General features: G+C 40.8%; 1 protein-coding gene across 1 annotated transcript in view; it reads right to left on the bottom strand.

The window, feature by feature from the left end:
- Positions 1-3,400: 3,400 nt before the first annotated feature.
- ATG3 (autophagy related 3) overlaps positions 3,401-15,675 on the bottom strand; it is a 52,013-nt gene continuing 39,738 nt past the window's right edge. Inside the window, exons 11-13 of the mRNA XM_040423825.1 lie at positions 13,417-13,544; positions 10,249-10,317; positions 3,401-3,646 (exon numbers count right to left, since the gene is read on the bottom strand). Coding sequence (XP_040279759.1) covers positions 3,565-3,646; positions 10,249-10,317; positions 13,417-13,544 — 279 coding nt within the window. The 3' untranslated portion in view covers positions 3,401-3,564. The remainder of the gene's footprint in view (positions 3,647-10,248; positions 10,318-13,416; positions 13,545-15,675) is intronic.

Below are 15,675 nucleotides of genomic sequence, written 5' to 3'. Positions count from 1 at the left end.
AAGATTCATTTTTGCCTAAAATGAATCACTATATCAGCAAACTGCCAAAAGTACATATTGTGATGCGTTTGTCCAGAAGCCTGCTCTCTGATTAACTATTAACCTCCTGTTTACTCTTTTAAACATTGTGCTGCTTACTTAGTGCAACCTGTCTACTAGATAAACAGAATATGTACTGGACCTGTAGAATTGTATGTGCTCTGACTAAAGTTACTACGCATCAGCACTATACCTTTTAATACAACATCCCTGTAACATTACTGACAAGTTCACGCATTACTGTACTCATCACCATATACAAAAGGTGCAATGCGAAATACGTAACCGCTAAGCAAGCTAAAAACAGCGTCACTTTCATCTAGTACAGTTCACATGACGGAGGATGAGCTGCAATGCCAGACACAGCCACTGGAGTAGTGGTGCAGCATCTGTAAAAAGTGCTGAATTATTAGCAGATGTTCCACTGCACATTGATACAATAACCTGATTACCTAGAGACGCAGTGTTCGCCCGATCAGGCCTCTTTTTTTTTTCTTACAAAGTCTCATATTCCACTAACTTGTGACAAAAAATAAAATCTTACATGAACTCACCATACCCCTCACGGAATCCAAATGCGTAAAAATGCCCTGTGAAATCCGAAAGGTGCTCTTTGGAATTTGGGCCCCTTTGCGCACCTAGGCTGCAAAAAAGTGTCACACATGTGGTATCGCCGTACTCAGGAGAAGTAGGGCAATGTGTTTTGGGGTGTATTTTTACATATACCCATACTGTGTGAGAGAAATATCTCTGTAAATGACAACTTTTTACATTTTTTTTTTATACAAAGTTGTCAATTTACAGAGATATTTCTCTCACCCAGCATGTGTATATGTAAAAATACACCCCAAAACACATTGCCCTACTTCTTCGGTGTACGGCGATACCACATGTGACACTTTTTTGCAGCCTAGATGCGCAAAGGGGCCGAAAGTCCAACAAGTACCTTTAGGCTTTACAGGGTTGCTCACAATTTAGCCCCGCCCAAAATGCCAGAACCGTAAACACACCCCACAAATTGACCCCATTTCGGAAAGTAGACACCCCAAGGTATTCACTGAGGGGCATAGTGAGTCCGTGGGAGATTTTTTATTTTTTTTTGCCAGAAGTTAGCAGAAATGGAAACTTTATTATTATTTTTTTTTCCTCAGAAAGTGTCATTTTCCTCTAACTTGTGAAAAAAAATTAAATCATACATGAACTCACCATGCCCCGCCGCGAATACTTTGGGGTGTCTTCTTTCTAAAATGGGGTCATTTGGGGGTATTTATACTATCCTGGCATTCTAGCACCTCAAGAAACATGACAGGTGCTCAGAAAGTCAGAGCTGCTTCAAAATGCGGAAATTCACATTTTTGTACCATAGTTTGTAAATGCTATAACTTTTGCGCAAACCAATAAATATACACTTATTGGATTTTTTTTTTATCAAAGACATGTAGCACAATAAATTCTGACACAAACTTGTATAGAAATGTAATTATATTTGAACAATTTTACCAGAAAAAGTTAAAAATACACATTTTTTGAGAAAATTGCGGTCTATTTTGATTAATATCAGAAAAACGAACAATGTCAGCAGCAATCAAATACCACCAAAAGAAAGCTGTATTTGTGAGAAGAAAAGGAGGTAAAATTCATTTGGGTGCCAAGTTGCATGACCGAGCAATAAACCGTTAAAGTTGTGAAGTGCCGATTTTTTTTTAAAAAAAAGGGCCTGGTCACTAGGGGGGTATAAACCTGTGTGGTTAATTCAGAATGCTAAGTAAAGGGTCCATTGTGGGGATAAAGAAAAAGAAAAAGAAAGAAAAAGAAAAAGAACCCGGCTGCGCGATCAAGTGTATGAGGAGAGTTAAATTTTTTATTTTTTTTTAACCCTACAATGGACCTTTTACTTAGCATTCTGAATTAAAGAATGATATTATTTTCCATTATAACCACGTTATAATGGAAAATAATAAAATATACAGAACACCGATCCCAAGCCCGAACTTCAGTGAAGAAGCCCGGGTTCGGATACCATAGTCAGTTCTTTTATCACTCGCGTGCAAAACGCATTGCACCCGCGCGATAAAAACTGAACATAGGAACGCAATCAAAACTGACTGCAATTGCGTACCTACTTGCACAATTTTCCCTGATTGCAGACGCAACGCATCTGGACACACTCGTCTGCAAGGGGCCTAAGGCCCCTTTCACACGAGCGAGTATTCCGCGCGGATGCGATGCGGGAGGTGAACGCATTGCACCCGCACTGAATACCGACCCATTCATTTCTATGGGGCTGTGCACACGAGCGGTGATTTTCACGCATCACTTTTGCGTTGCGTGAAAATCGCAGCATGCTCCTCTTTGTGCGTTTTTCATGTAACACATGCCCCATAGAAATGAATGGGGTTGCGTGAAAATCGCAAGCATCCGCAAGCAAGTGCGGATGCGGTGCGATTTTCACGCACGGTTGCTAGGAGACGATCGGGATGGAGACCCGATCATTATTATTTTCCCTTATAACATGGTTAGAAGGGAAAATAATAGCATTCTGAATACAGAATGCATAGTAAAACAGCACTGGAGGGGTTAAAAAAAAATAAAAAAATCATTTAACTCACCTTAATCCATTTGCTCGCGTAGCCGGCATCTCCGTTTGTCTCTTTTACTGTATAGGACCTGTGGTGAGCATTAACTATAGTTCAAGGACCTGGGATGACGTCACTCCAGTCATCACATGGTACGTCAGATGATCTTTTACCATGGTGATTCACCATGGTAAAAGATCATGTGACGTACCATGTGATGACCAGAGTGACGTCATCCCAGGTCCTTGAACTATAGTTAATGCTCACCACAGGTCCTATACAGTAAAAGAGACAAACGGAGATGCCGGCTACGCGAGCAAATGGATTAAGGTGAGTTAAATGATTTTTTATTTTTTTTAACCCCTCCAGCGCTGTTTTACTATGCATTCTGTATTCAGAATGCTATTATTTTCCCTTATAACCATGTTATAAGGGAAAATAATACTATTTACAGAACACCGATCCCAAGCCCGAACTTCTGTAAAGAAGTTTGGGTACCAAACACGCACGATTTTTCTCACGCGAGTGCAAAACGCATTACAATGTTTTGCACTCGCGCGGAAAAATCGCGGGTGTTCCCGCGACGCACCCGCACATTTTTCCGCAACGCCCGTGTGAAAAAGGCCTTATACCTTATGTCTGTGGAGGCTCCACTCCAGGTTTTGGCTCACAATCACTAATGGAAATCACTGACCAAAACACTGACGGGTGAATGGGGCTTTAGGTCTATAGCCAATACTTTTTCCATTTCATGCTATGAATAAACATTAAACAATATAACTGGAAAATGTTTAAATGCAGAAATTTAATCAAAGAAGCATATTATATATTACAGAAAGGTTGCAGATTTGGATGTATGAAAAAAAAAAATAAAAAAAAAAAATACATATTTATGGATCCGTCATTAAAAATTGGAGCAGTAATGGAACTTGCAAATAGACAATAGCAGTTACATTGTAAAATGCCGCGTGTAATCGTATTCTATAGTGGGAATGACAGCCTGTACAAATTTTAGAAAAATGAGAAGGTACCTAGTAAGATCAAGTTAAGGAACATAATATGTGTAGAAAATGTATTACTTACACCAAGCTTAAATACGGTTCTCAAACAGGGCAAGGAATAAAAACACTTAGTGGGTCATTTATTAAAACTGGTGTTTTAGATGCAAGTCTTAATAACCCCTGCGCTGGATCCGCTCAAGTTATGTAGAAGCGCAGGCATCTACATAACTTCGACGCATCCACTGCTGGTCTAAATCTATACCAGCTCCCTAGCTGGTATAACTACGCCTAAAACAGGTGTAAAAAATGATAAATGACACGGGCCTGGCAGCCCACCCCCTTGTTTAGACCTGGTGCGAGCTGGGAAAAGTCACAGATTGCTGCGCAGATTACCATTACACCACAATCTGAGACAGATATACGCCGGAAAACTGGCATATATTAGTTAGTAAATGACTCCCTTACTTTTTTTGGATTTTTCAAAAGACATAATTTAATTTTTTTTTATGCAAACAGTACATTTATAAATTCAATAAAACTCTTAACCATCCCCATTATTCTTCCAGTTGGACAGGGAACACTCTGTTCTTCTGGTAAAACACTCATCTTTTAGTTTCTTCAGCAGACACACTTTCTCACTAGTTACTCAGAAAGATCCTGGTTAGTAATATGTGATGAGAGATGATGCAGCGTGATTCACAACACATCCAAAAATAAAGGCGTAGTAATATCTGTGCCTACATAATTAATCCCAGAAGGTAACCCCGTCAGCAGTACAGGACACTATGCACTAGACAAGGTGAAATGCGCATCGGGTGTGCTCTACATTGGAGTATACTATGTACACATTGTGCTTTTTATGAATGTTTCTTGGCATTGTCCTGTGAATTTTAATTGGTCTTACATAGTTAATATGGTTAAAACAAAATAATTTAAATAACGACAAGTCCATTGAATTCAAACAAGGGATGGGTGGGGGATGTGAATTTCAGAAAAAGGGAGAGAGACCCAGACTTCTACAAATTTTCATAAGCATTAGTGCTATTAAGTTGTAGGAAATTATCAAAGCCTGCTGTGACCACCTCCTGATGTAGACTATTCCACAGATTTACAGCCCAAACAGTAAAGAAGCCTTGACGCCCCTGGAGACTGAACTTTTTCTTCTCCAGATGCAGGCAGCTTTTCACCATATTTTTGTATGGCCCATTTATATATTTGTATAGGTTAATCATGTCTCCCCTAAGAAGCCTCTTCTCAAGACTAAATAAATTGAATTCTATTAATCTTTCCTCATAACTAAGACCCTCCGTGCCCCTTATCAGTTTAGTTGCTCTGCTCTGTACTGTTGCCAGCTCCAGGGCATCCTTTCTATGGACTGGTGCCCAGAACTGAACTGCATATTCCAGTCTTGCACTGGTCTTGGATGTATGGTATATGATTACTGGGGTCTCACCCTTTGTGGATCTTTTCATGTACCGGCTTTTTCGTTGTGTAATAAACAGTATATGTGTTTTTTTCAATGTACTTAAGACAAAACGTTTTTGAGCTTCGACTCCCGTGGTGTTGGGCATTTTCATACATATACAATATTATCTAATGACATTATAATCAAAATGAATGCTCATCTCATTGCCTTTAAGAATAAGATCAGCCTGAACCAAAGTTATATTATATGGCTGAAAAAGCCAAGATGAGTTCATGGCAAGTTCAGTTTATATAAAATAAAAAATTATAATTGGGAACATAAATGGACATTGTATTTAAAAGTTAGTGCTAAATATATGAGACCATCTGTTAAGGAGTAAGTCAACTCCCTAAAACATGTCTGTCTGGAGGGAACAAGGTTACTTGATAAGGAACTCATATCCTTGGGGCACACCTGCTATAAGAGGTTCAATTTATATATTCATAATTATATTATATATATCTTTGCATGGCATATTTAGTTTACAACATATGTTAATCAATAATTCATATAATGTGTTATCTATGTGTAACAATGTATCGATTTATATATATGTTATACCATGTATTTACCATTTAGAAGGTACAGAAACAAAGTAAGTTTAAGTTAATTGGGTTTCTGGGAGAAGTAAATGCCATTTCAAAATAATAGTTATTCATGGATGTAGATAAATGAAATGTACAAGTTCCGATGCCAAGCATCAAAGCCGCTCAACCTATATTTCAAAAAGATAGGAGAAGACAGTCAACTCCAACAAGTCCAGGATATAGGTAATTAAAAGTGTCAGGAAAGACCTTCCTCAATGATTTATAGTAAGAAAGGTCAACGAGTTCATATAAACATATTATTAGATATTTAATTTTAATGCTTAAAAGTTGGGATGTTCACTTACGGTACCACAGTGCCATCTGGAGGCAGATGGGCAACATTATATTATTTCATTATTTATTCTATACCATATTAGGAATTGATACAACGTCATGATGTTATTAGCATGCGAATACACCCACCTTACCTGATTGGGAATCCCTAACCTAAAGGGGATGATTCTTAGATAAGGGGGGGAATAATTATTCGTGTGCGGAGTAGCATGGGAGGAGAGAGCTAGCAAGAAAAAAAGAGAGGCGAGAGCTGGAGATTAAAAAAAAGGAAGAGAGAGAAGTGGAGCTCTCTAGAGAGGTCTATCTAAATGAAAGCCATAATGAGATGTGCTATGATGGACCACCCAGCTTTCCTAGGAGCAGAAGTGAGATTCCTACTAGGACTTGGTAAGAGACACAGAAAAAAAAAAATGATATTTCATTTTATTAAGACTAATTTGATAGTGTGGGTGAAATTATACCATCTAGATTGGCGAATAAATAAATGATTAAATTAATTGATCATCTCCATATTGAGATGTAGTCTTAGGATATTGTGAGGCTTCATTCTACCTGCAGAAGAATCTAGACTCATAATCTAGCAAAGCATTAAATAATTGTATATATATATATATACACACACTGCTCAAAAAAATAAAGGGAACACTTAAACAAGACAATGTAACTCCAAGTCAATCACACTTCTGTGAAATCAAACTGTCCACTTAGGAAGCAACACTGAGTGACAATCAATTTCACATGCTGTTGTGCAAATGGGATAGACAACAGGTGGAAATTATAGGCAATTAGCAAGACACCCCCAATAAAGGAGTGGTTCTGCAGGTGGTGACCACAGACCACTTCTCAGTTCCTATGCTTCCTGGCTGATGTTTTGGTCACTTTTGAATGCTGCCGGTGCTTTCACTCTAGTGGTAGCATGAGACGGAGTCTACAACCCACACAAGTGGCTCAGGTAGTGCAGCTTATCCAGGATGGCACATCAATGCGAGCTGTGGCAAGAAGGTTTGCTGTGTCTGTCAGCGTAGTGTCCAGAGCATGGAGGCGCTACCAGGAGACAGGCCAGTACATCAGGAGAGGTGGAGGAGGCCGTAGGAGGGCAACAACCCAGCAGCAGGACCGCTACCTCCGCCTTTGTGCAAGGAGGAACAGGAGGAGCACTGCCAGAGCCCTGCAAAATGACCTCCAGCAGGCCACAAATGTGCATGTGTCTGCACAAACGGTCAGAAACAGACTCCATGAGGGTGATATGAGGGCCCGACGTCCACAGGTGGGGGTTGTGCTTACAGCCCAACACCGTGCAGGACGTTTGGCATTTGCCAGAAAACACCAAGATTGGCAAATTCACCACTGGCGCCCTGTGCTCTTCACAGATGAAAGCAGGTTCACACTGAGCACATGTGACAGACGTGACAGAGTCTGGAGACGCCGTGGAGAACGTTATGCTGCCTGCAACATCCTCCAGCATGACCGGTTTGGCATTAGGTCAGTAATGGTGTGGGGTGGCATTTCTTTGGAGGGCCGCACAGCCCTCCATGTGCTCGCCAGAGGTAGCCTGACTGCCATTAGGTACCGAGATGAGATCCTCAGACCCCTTGTGAGACCATATGCTGGTGCGGTTAGCCCTGGGTTCCTCCTAATGCAAGACAATGCTAGACCTCATGTGGCTGGAGTGTGTCAGCAGTTCCTGCAAGACGAAGGCATTGATGCTATGGACTGGCCCGCCCGTTCCCCAGACCTGAATCCAATTGAGCACATCTGGGACATCACGTCTCGCTCTATCCACCAACGTCACGTTGCACCACAGACTGTCCAGAAGTTGGCAGATGCTTTAGTCCAGGTCTGGGAGGAGATCCCTCAGGAGACCGTCCGCCACCTCATCAGGAGCATGCACAGGCGTTGTAGGGAGGTCATACAGGCACGTGGAGGCCACACACAATACTGAGCCTCATTTTGACTTGTTTTAAGGACATTACATCAAAGTTGGATCAGCCTGTAGTGTGTTTTTCCACTTTAATTTTGAGTGTGACTCCAAATCCAGACCTCCATGGGTTAAAAAATTTGATTTCCATTTTTTTTTTTGGTGTGATTTTGTTGTCAGCACATTCAACTATGTAAAGAACAAAGTATTTCAGAAGAATATTTAATTAATTCAGATCTAGGATGTGTTATTTTTGTGTTCCCTTTATTTTTTTGAGCAGTGTATATATGTATATATATATATATATATATATATATATATATATATATATATATATATATATATATATATATATATATATATATATATATAGATAGAACATTCTTCGCCAAGCTAAGTGATGGATTCCCACAGGAAGGACTTATTTCATGTCCTTCCCATTTAAGATATGGTCTAGCAAAATCCTAGATCCCTGTTATTTGTCTTAATAGTCTTACCAATGTTATATATGTGAAAATAGTCCAGGATGGGGCGGAAGGATACAGTTATCTCTTCTAAGTTATATCCTTGGATGGATTTGCCCATCTTGAAGTCATGTGATGTGTAGTTGGTTAGGGGGGCAGAATGTATTTAGCATTCTATAATGATGTCTAGGATTAGACATGCCCATCCTGATAGCATGAGGTTTTCTCTGAACAGAAGTGATGTATATAACTTATGTTCATATTTTGATATCCTAACCTAATAATAGGTTGGTTATAATGTGACAAGTTATTTCCACTCACATGTTAAGCTTGTAATGCTTTATATTAACGCTATATATATTCATTTGCATGTATCAGTGTGTTTATTTACTTATATATGTTTATAATCTTGTAACCAATAAATCTGCATATTTTTATAATACCTGTATATTATTGTATAATGTAGAACTACATTTTATCATTAACGTCATCTCACGTCAAAAAGAACTTATTTATCTGAGGAAATAGTCGGACTCAGATGTGAATTGTATCAATTAGGTTGTCTACAATTCACCAGGTCATGATTTTAAGAATTTATGACAATTTTTATAAATTTTATTTTTTTATGGTTAATTATTTTTATGACCATAATTAATAATTCTTAATTGAATTATTACCCCCCGACAGTGGTCAAAAAGAATCGGAAATTTATTGAGAGATAGAAACAGTGCTATCAAGGTCTAGCAATTCCAGGGAGAGACCTGGAGGCAGTACTATTTTCTGCCTACAGCTTTTACAGGAAAGCATTAACAGTGATATTGGGGCAGTCTTCTGGTTGCTGCTATTCTTTCCGAATACCATACCATGAATTGCCATTCATTGCTCTTAAAGAGGAACTGTCACCCCAATGCAGTGCAATCTGAAATCACCATGCTATAGAGCAGGAGAAAGTGAGCGGATTGATATATAGCTTTGTGGGAAAATTCAGTAAAACTTGTAATTTATCTCTGTTTCTTCCACCTCCTGTGAAGAGCTATTGGTACAGAAGGGAGGTGTTATCAGTGACTGACAGCACTATAGAGAGATACCCGTCAGTCACTGATAACCCCTTCCTCCTATACCGATAGCTGTTCACAGAAGGTGGAAGAAGCAGAGATATAAATGTATAAAATATTAGTTTTACTGATCTTTTCCCATAAAACTATTTCAATCTGCTCTGCTCCTCCTAATCTAAAACATGGTGCTTTCAGATTGCATTTCATTTTGTAGTGACAGGACCTCTTTAAGTGACAGACAATAAAAATCTAACCCCCCGATTGTCAAAAGTCTGATTCCTGATAGAAAATCCCTTTGATTTTCTATCAAGGAGCATATCTAAAGGGAGGGGGTGGGGTGGGGTGAGGTGAGAGGGTTCATATAGTAAGTATGTCCCCATGACGAGGTGGATGCATGCAAATAAAACCATGCCGACATGCATGATAATGGCCATATGGTTTTGTGGGGTTTCTGCAATATTATGGGCAAAATTGTTAAGTCAATTAAACTTTCTGAAAGCCCCACCCACCACATGTGGCCATGGTTTCAGTTGCACGTGGCCGCTGCAATGTAGGAAGGTACCATATAGATGACAAGCTTATCAGAGCCTGTGCATTAAGTGCCATACACCATAGGTTCGATAGCAATGAGGGATATTATAAACTCCCTGAGTTACAGTTACATTATATACACTCACTTCATAAACATCATACAGTTGTGTCTCAGCTGCTGCAGAACATGATAATATACATCTAAGATGCTGCAGGATCATTACGTTTTTATCATCTACAGTTGGAGATCTACACAGCAGTGTGATGCAGAAAGGCAGTGACATGTACAGTACTGCATACAATAGGAAGAAAGGATACATGTGAACCCCCAACTCTCCTCCACCTTCTGCAACTGTCTCAATTATTTTCTTCATAACTTCTGCATGCCTATAAAAACAAAAAACAAAAAAAAAAACATTGTTAGGTGTTGTGTAAAAAAGAACAATTTTTGCAACAAAGTGTTTTCACAATCACTTTTCATATTCTTAACTTCTTGAACTTGAGTCATTACTGAGCAATGACCGGTGGGAAAGGTTTCCTATTTAGAAATACACTGCAGGTCACAAGCTACTAATAAGAAACCCCCCCCATTTGTGCATCACACAACTGAACAGAGCTTTAATGACTTATTCAAAGTTGGTTAAATAAAAAAAAACACTTTGGTACTGCCCAGATTTCTGCACGGTTAATAATAAAATGTGGTTTGATTGTTATGCAAGTCAAACCCAATCTAAGTATGCACAAACAGTTGTACCATTCATGTCTTCTTGATCATCAGTACAGTGGATACATATTCACAAGGAGAAAAAGGTAAGTAATGACTTCTCCAAGAGCTAACTGGCAAAAAGTGTTTCAATTAGGGCTCATACACATGACTGTTGGATGTTTTGCGGATCTGCAAAACACAGATACCAGCCATGTAGATTACACATTTTGCAGAACGGAACAGCCGGCCCCTAATAGAACAGTCCTATCCTTGTCCGTAATGCGGACAATAAGACGACATATTCTATTTTTTTGAGGAACATGGAATGTACAAGGAGTAATTTCTTTGTTTTGCAAAAATTAAAAACAAAAACAGAACAGACCCAGGAAAAAAAAATTAAAGGGCTTCTGTCACCCCACAAAAGTCTTTTTTTTTTTTTTGATAGTTACATTCCTTATAGCGCGATATAGGAGAATATAATCTTGTCACTTACTTTCATGCGGCCGTTTCTTTAGAAAACGAAGTTTTATAATATGTAAATCCGTTCTCTACCAGCAAGTAGGGCGTCTACTTGCTGGTAGCCGCAGCAGAAAACCGCCCCCTCGCCGTGTCGATTGACAGGGCCAGCCGTGATCTCCTCCTCCGGCCGGCCCTGTCAGTATTTCAAAAATCGCGCGCCTCTGTTCATTCGGCGCAGGCGCTCTGAGATGAGGAGGCTCGTCTCCTCAGAACTCCCTCAGTGCGCCTGCGCTGATGACGTCTTCTCTTTCGTTGATGTCATCGGCGCAGGCGCACTGAGGGAGTTCTGAGGAGACGAGCCTCCTCATCTCAGAGCGCCTGCGCCGAATGAACAGAGGCGCGCGATTTTTGAAATACTGACAGGGCCGGCCGGCCGGAGGAGATCACGGCTGGCCCTGTCAATCAACACCGTGAGGGGGCGGTTTTCTGCTGCGGCTACCAGCAAGTAGACGCCCTACTTGCTGGTAGAGACCGGATTTACATATTATAAAACTTCGTTTTCTAAAGAAACGGCCGCATGAAAGTAAGTGACAAGATTATATTCTCCTATATCGCGCTATAAGGAATGTAACTATCAAAAAAAAAAAAAAAAAAACGACTTTTGTGGGGTGACAGAAGCCCTTTAAATATATGTTCGTGTGCATGAGTCCTTAAAGAGGTTCTACGGGAATTAAGAAAATGAAAACACCTAAATATTACTTTATTATAAATATATTCCCAAATACCTTTCATTAGCTATAATGGTTCGATTTGTCTAGGCTCCCTCATTAGGAGAAAATAAATAAAAATGGCCGCCATCCTATTAGTACACACAAAACCTGTCCTAATCACACAGCAGGACAAATTACTCAACACTGAGCTAAAGAACTGCCTCATCTTCCTCTCTGCTCGTCAGGGATTATGATCCTGAATACAGCTGAATCTCTGAAGGAAAGAAGCTCATTAGGAGACATGAAGTACAGAGAGGACGGAGAAGACAGACTGTGGTAATGGAGACTGCATACAAATGCTGCTCATTACTCATATCTCCACCATCCTCTATACTTCATGTCTCCTCTTGAACTCCATTCCTACAGAGATTCAGCTGAAGCTCATATTAAAAACTGTATTCAGGATCATAACCCCTGACAAGTAGAGCAGAGAGGAGGATGAGGCAGCTCTTTACCTCAGTGTTGTAAAGTAACTTGTCCTGCTGTGTGATTAGGACAGGTTTTGTGTGTACTAATAGGACGGCAGCCATTTTATTTCTCCTAATGATTGCTTCCTAGACAAAACGAGCCATTATAACAAATGAAAGGTATTTGGGAATACATTTATAATAAAGTATTATTTAAGTATTTTCATTTTCTTAATTCACAAAGAACCCCTTTAAGGAGATAGGATTGGAACAGTAGGTTTCAGTGGTGGTTTGGCTGTTAACTAAAGACACATGTAGCCTGGTTACTCACAAACTTGTTCTGCCAGAACTTAGAAGGGTTACCGAGATGCATGAAGCTTGAAATGGCTACAAAAGCATTGATAAAGATCTGGGTGTACATCAATGAATGGTTAACCAATGGAGAAAATTCAGAACTGTTGCTACACTCCTTAGAAATGGGTATCTTGTTAGGACCACTCCAAGAGCACAATGAACAATTCTGAAAGATGTGAGAAAGAATCCAATGGTAACAGCAAAAGACCTACAGAAAACTGCAAGCTGCAAACCCCATTGTTCATGTGTCCACAATAAGAAAAACACTGAATAATGGCGTTCATGGAAGGATACCACAGAAGAAGCTGCTGATGTAAAAAAAAAAAAAAAAAAACATTGTGATCCATCTCAAGTTTTACCAAGACCACCTGGATGTTACATAATTCTCCCAGGAAAATGTTCTATAGACAGAACAATAAAAAAGTGAACTTTAATTTTATCAGAGATGCACAATGCTAGGTTTGGTCAACAAAGAACACTCCACGCCAACACCAAAACCAACTGAGAAGCATGGTGGAGGAAGCATCACAGTTTGGGGCTGCTTGGCTGCCTCAGAGCCTGGGAGTCTTACGATAATTGGGAGAACAATGAATTTTACAGTGTATCAAGCATTTTACAGGAGAATGTAAGGGCATAAGAGTGAACATTAGTAGCCCCTCTCTGTGTAGGTGACAAGCAGCCATAACATCCACATTGCCACTGCTGCATGTGTGTGGCGAGAAGAGAGAGCTTCTGGACTACCACACAGTTCAAACCATTAAGCCTTAGACAATGCCATCCAATGAAGTACCTGCATGGATGTACTGAACACATAGCTGGTGGTGGCAGATTAGGGTGATTTTCAATGGTCACAGTTTTCTTCACATGATCTTGGCTAATGTCTTCATACATATTTTCAACGGTCAACGGCTGACGTTGCTGGAAGTTCAAAGCCATAAAGATATTAGATCATACAAAATAAATACACTCAGCAATAATTTGAATATGCAAGAAGAAAGCAATATGAGCTTCATTCTCAAATATAACTAATGCTGGCCTATTTATGCCATAAAGGGGAGCAGCTGAGGGCATGGGCTTGTGCCCAATTAGGACTGATGGCAGGGGGGCTAGTCTAGTCTCACAGTGCCCCCTGCCCAGGTGGCTGGTCAAAGAGCCGGAGAGAAGCAGCAATAATCGCCACACTGACAGCAGATTGCCGTAGCAGCTACCCGACAAGCAGAGTGTCTGTCAGCAGCAATGACTTGGTTTTACTGAACTGACAGGGATGCTCTGTGTCGGGCATGGATGGTTCTGTGTGCTAGGCAGTAGCTACATTATTTAGGAGGCACAGCAAAAAGAGTTAAAGGGGTTGTCATATTTCTGAAAAAAAATAATATACGGTAGCACTGTAAATATGATGGGCAGCAATATATAACTGAGCTAAGCAAGTTTTAGATGAAAAAAAAACAAAAAAACACTAATTTCCCTGGTTCTCTTCTGGCCCTTTGCTTACCTGCAATAACAACAATCTCTGCCCCTCCCCCTGCTCTGCTAAGGGAGTGAATATAAGTGCTGCCCTGAGTGACATGTTTGCCTGTTGGGAGAGTCAGCGGCATGTTGTATGTGTAGGACTACAAGTCCCAGATGTACAATGACACTGCTGATACACACAGGATCTTGTCCCTACCTGTTCTTGCGCAGAACTCCTCTAGTCTGTCAGCTCCTGTGCCCAGCATTTGTCCCCTCACTGCCTGCAGCTACTCAGTAAAGCCTTCAGCCTTGAGTCTGTGCAGCTGAAGGGGTTTATCTTTCCTGAAGTATCCAGTGGGAGGGAGACATAGGGCAGAGAGCAGCAGCAGCAGCCCAGTGACGTCTTGTGTACACATCTGATTTCTTAGGCTTTGTGCACGAAACATCATCACAGCAGGGAAAGAGGCTGACATCTCAGGTCATGTGACCCTCAGTGAAATCTGAGAAACCAGCAACTGGAGATAAAGTAAGTGAATTGTAAAGTCCCTTTATCTGACTAGTTAGGGTACTTTCACACTAGCGGCAGGACGGATCCGACAGGCTGTTCACCCTGTCGGATCCGTCCTGCCGCCGCTCCGTCCCCATTGACAATAATGGGGGCAGATCTCCGGTGCAGCACGGCAGTTCGCGGTGAGAGGCCGCCGGACTAAAAAGTCGGACATGCAGTACTTTTAGTCCGGCAGCCTTTCGCCGTGCTGCGCTGGAGCTCCGCCCCTGTCCCCATTATAGTCAATGGGGACGGAGCAGTGGTCCGGCAGCACAGCGAAATAGCGGCAGGATGGATCCGACAGGGTGAACAGCCTGTCGGATCCGTCCTGCCGCTAGTGTGAAAGTAGCCTTACGTACAAAGAACAAAAAAGTAACTCAGACTACCCCTTTAAAAGGGGTGTTCCAAGATATATATATATATTTTTTTTACAGAACTACTATCCTCTGAATAGGTCATAAGTATCTGATTGGTGGGGGCATTTTGTACTGGCACACATTATGGTGGGCACTGGGGACATTGGCTCTACTGGGGGCACTAAGAGGAGGTACTTTTTGTACTGGCACACACTATATGGGTTATGTCTGGGTATTATTTGTACTGGCACACATTATAAGGGGGCATTTTTACTACTAGTGCACACTATAAGGGAGTATTTTTGTACTGTCACATTATAAGGGGGCATTTTTCTGCTGTCACACCTTAAGGAAAAATAATACTACTGGGGGGCATTATGGTGAGCTTTACTACTACTGGGGGACTATGGAGAACATGATTACTAGTATGGACACAGTGGGGACATTATTACTATTGGGGGCACTTTAGAGGCACTATTACTACCAAGTACACTCTGGCAAATTATTACTACTATTGCTGGAACTTTTGGGAGCACTTTTACTGTGGGGGGCACTGGCACAGTATTCGCTTGGCACAATTATTTTTTGAGGACATATGTTTGCGATACTATTAGGCCTCATTCGCACGGGCGAGATTTCCACGCGGGTGCAATGCGTGAGGTGAACGCATTGCACCCGCACTGAATCCGGACCCGTT

This window comes from Bufo bufo, chromosome 3 (genome assembly GCF_905171765.1).
Source record: "Bufo bufo chromosome 3, aBufBuf1.1, whole genome shotgun sequence".
In the NCBI taxonomy this organism is placed as follows: domain Eukaryota; kingdom Metazoa; phylum Chordata; class Amphibia; order Anura; family Bufonidae; genus Bufo; species Bufo bufo.
This window is presented reverse-complemented; position numbering and strand designations above follow the sequence as displayed.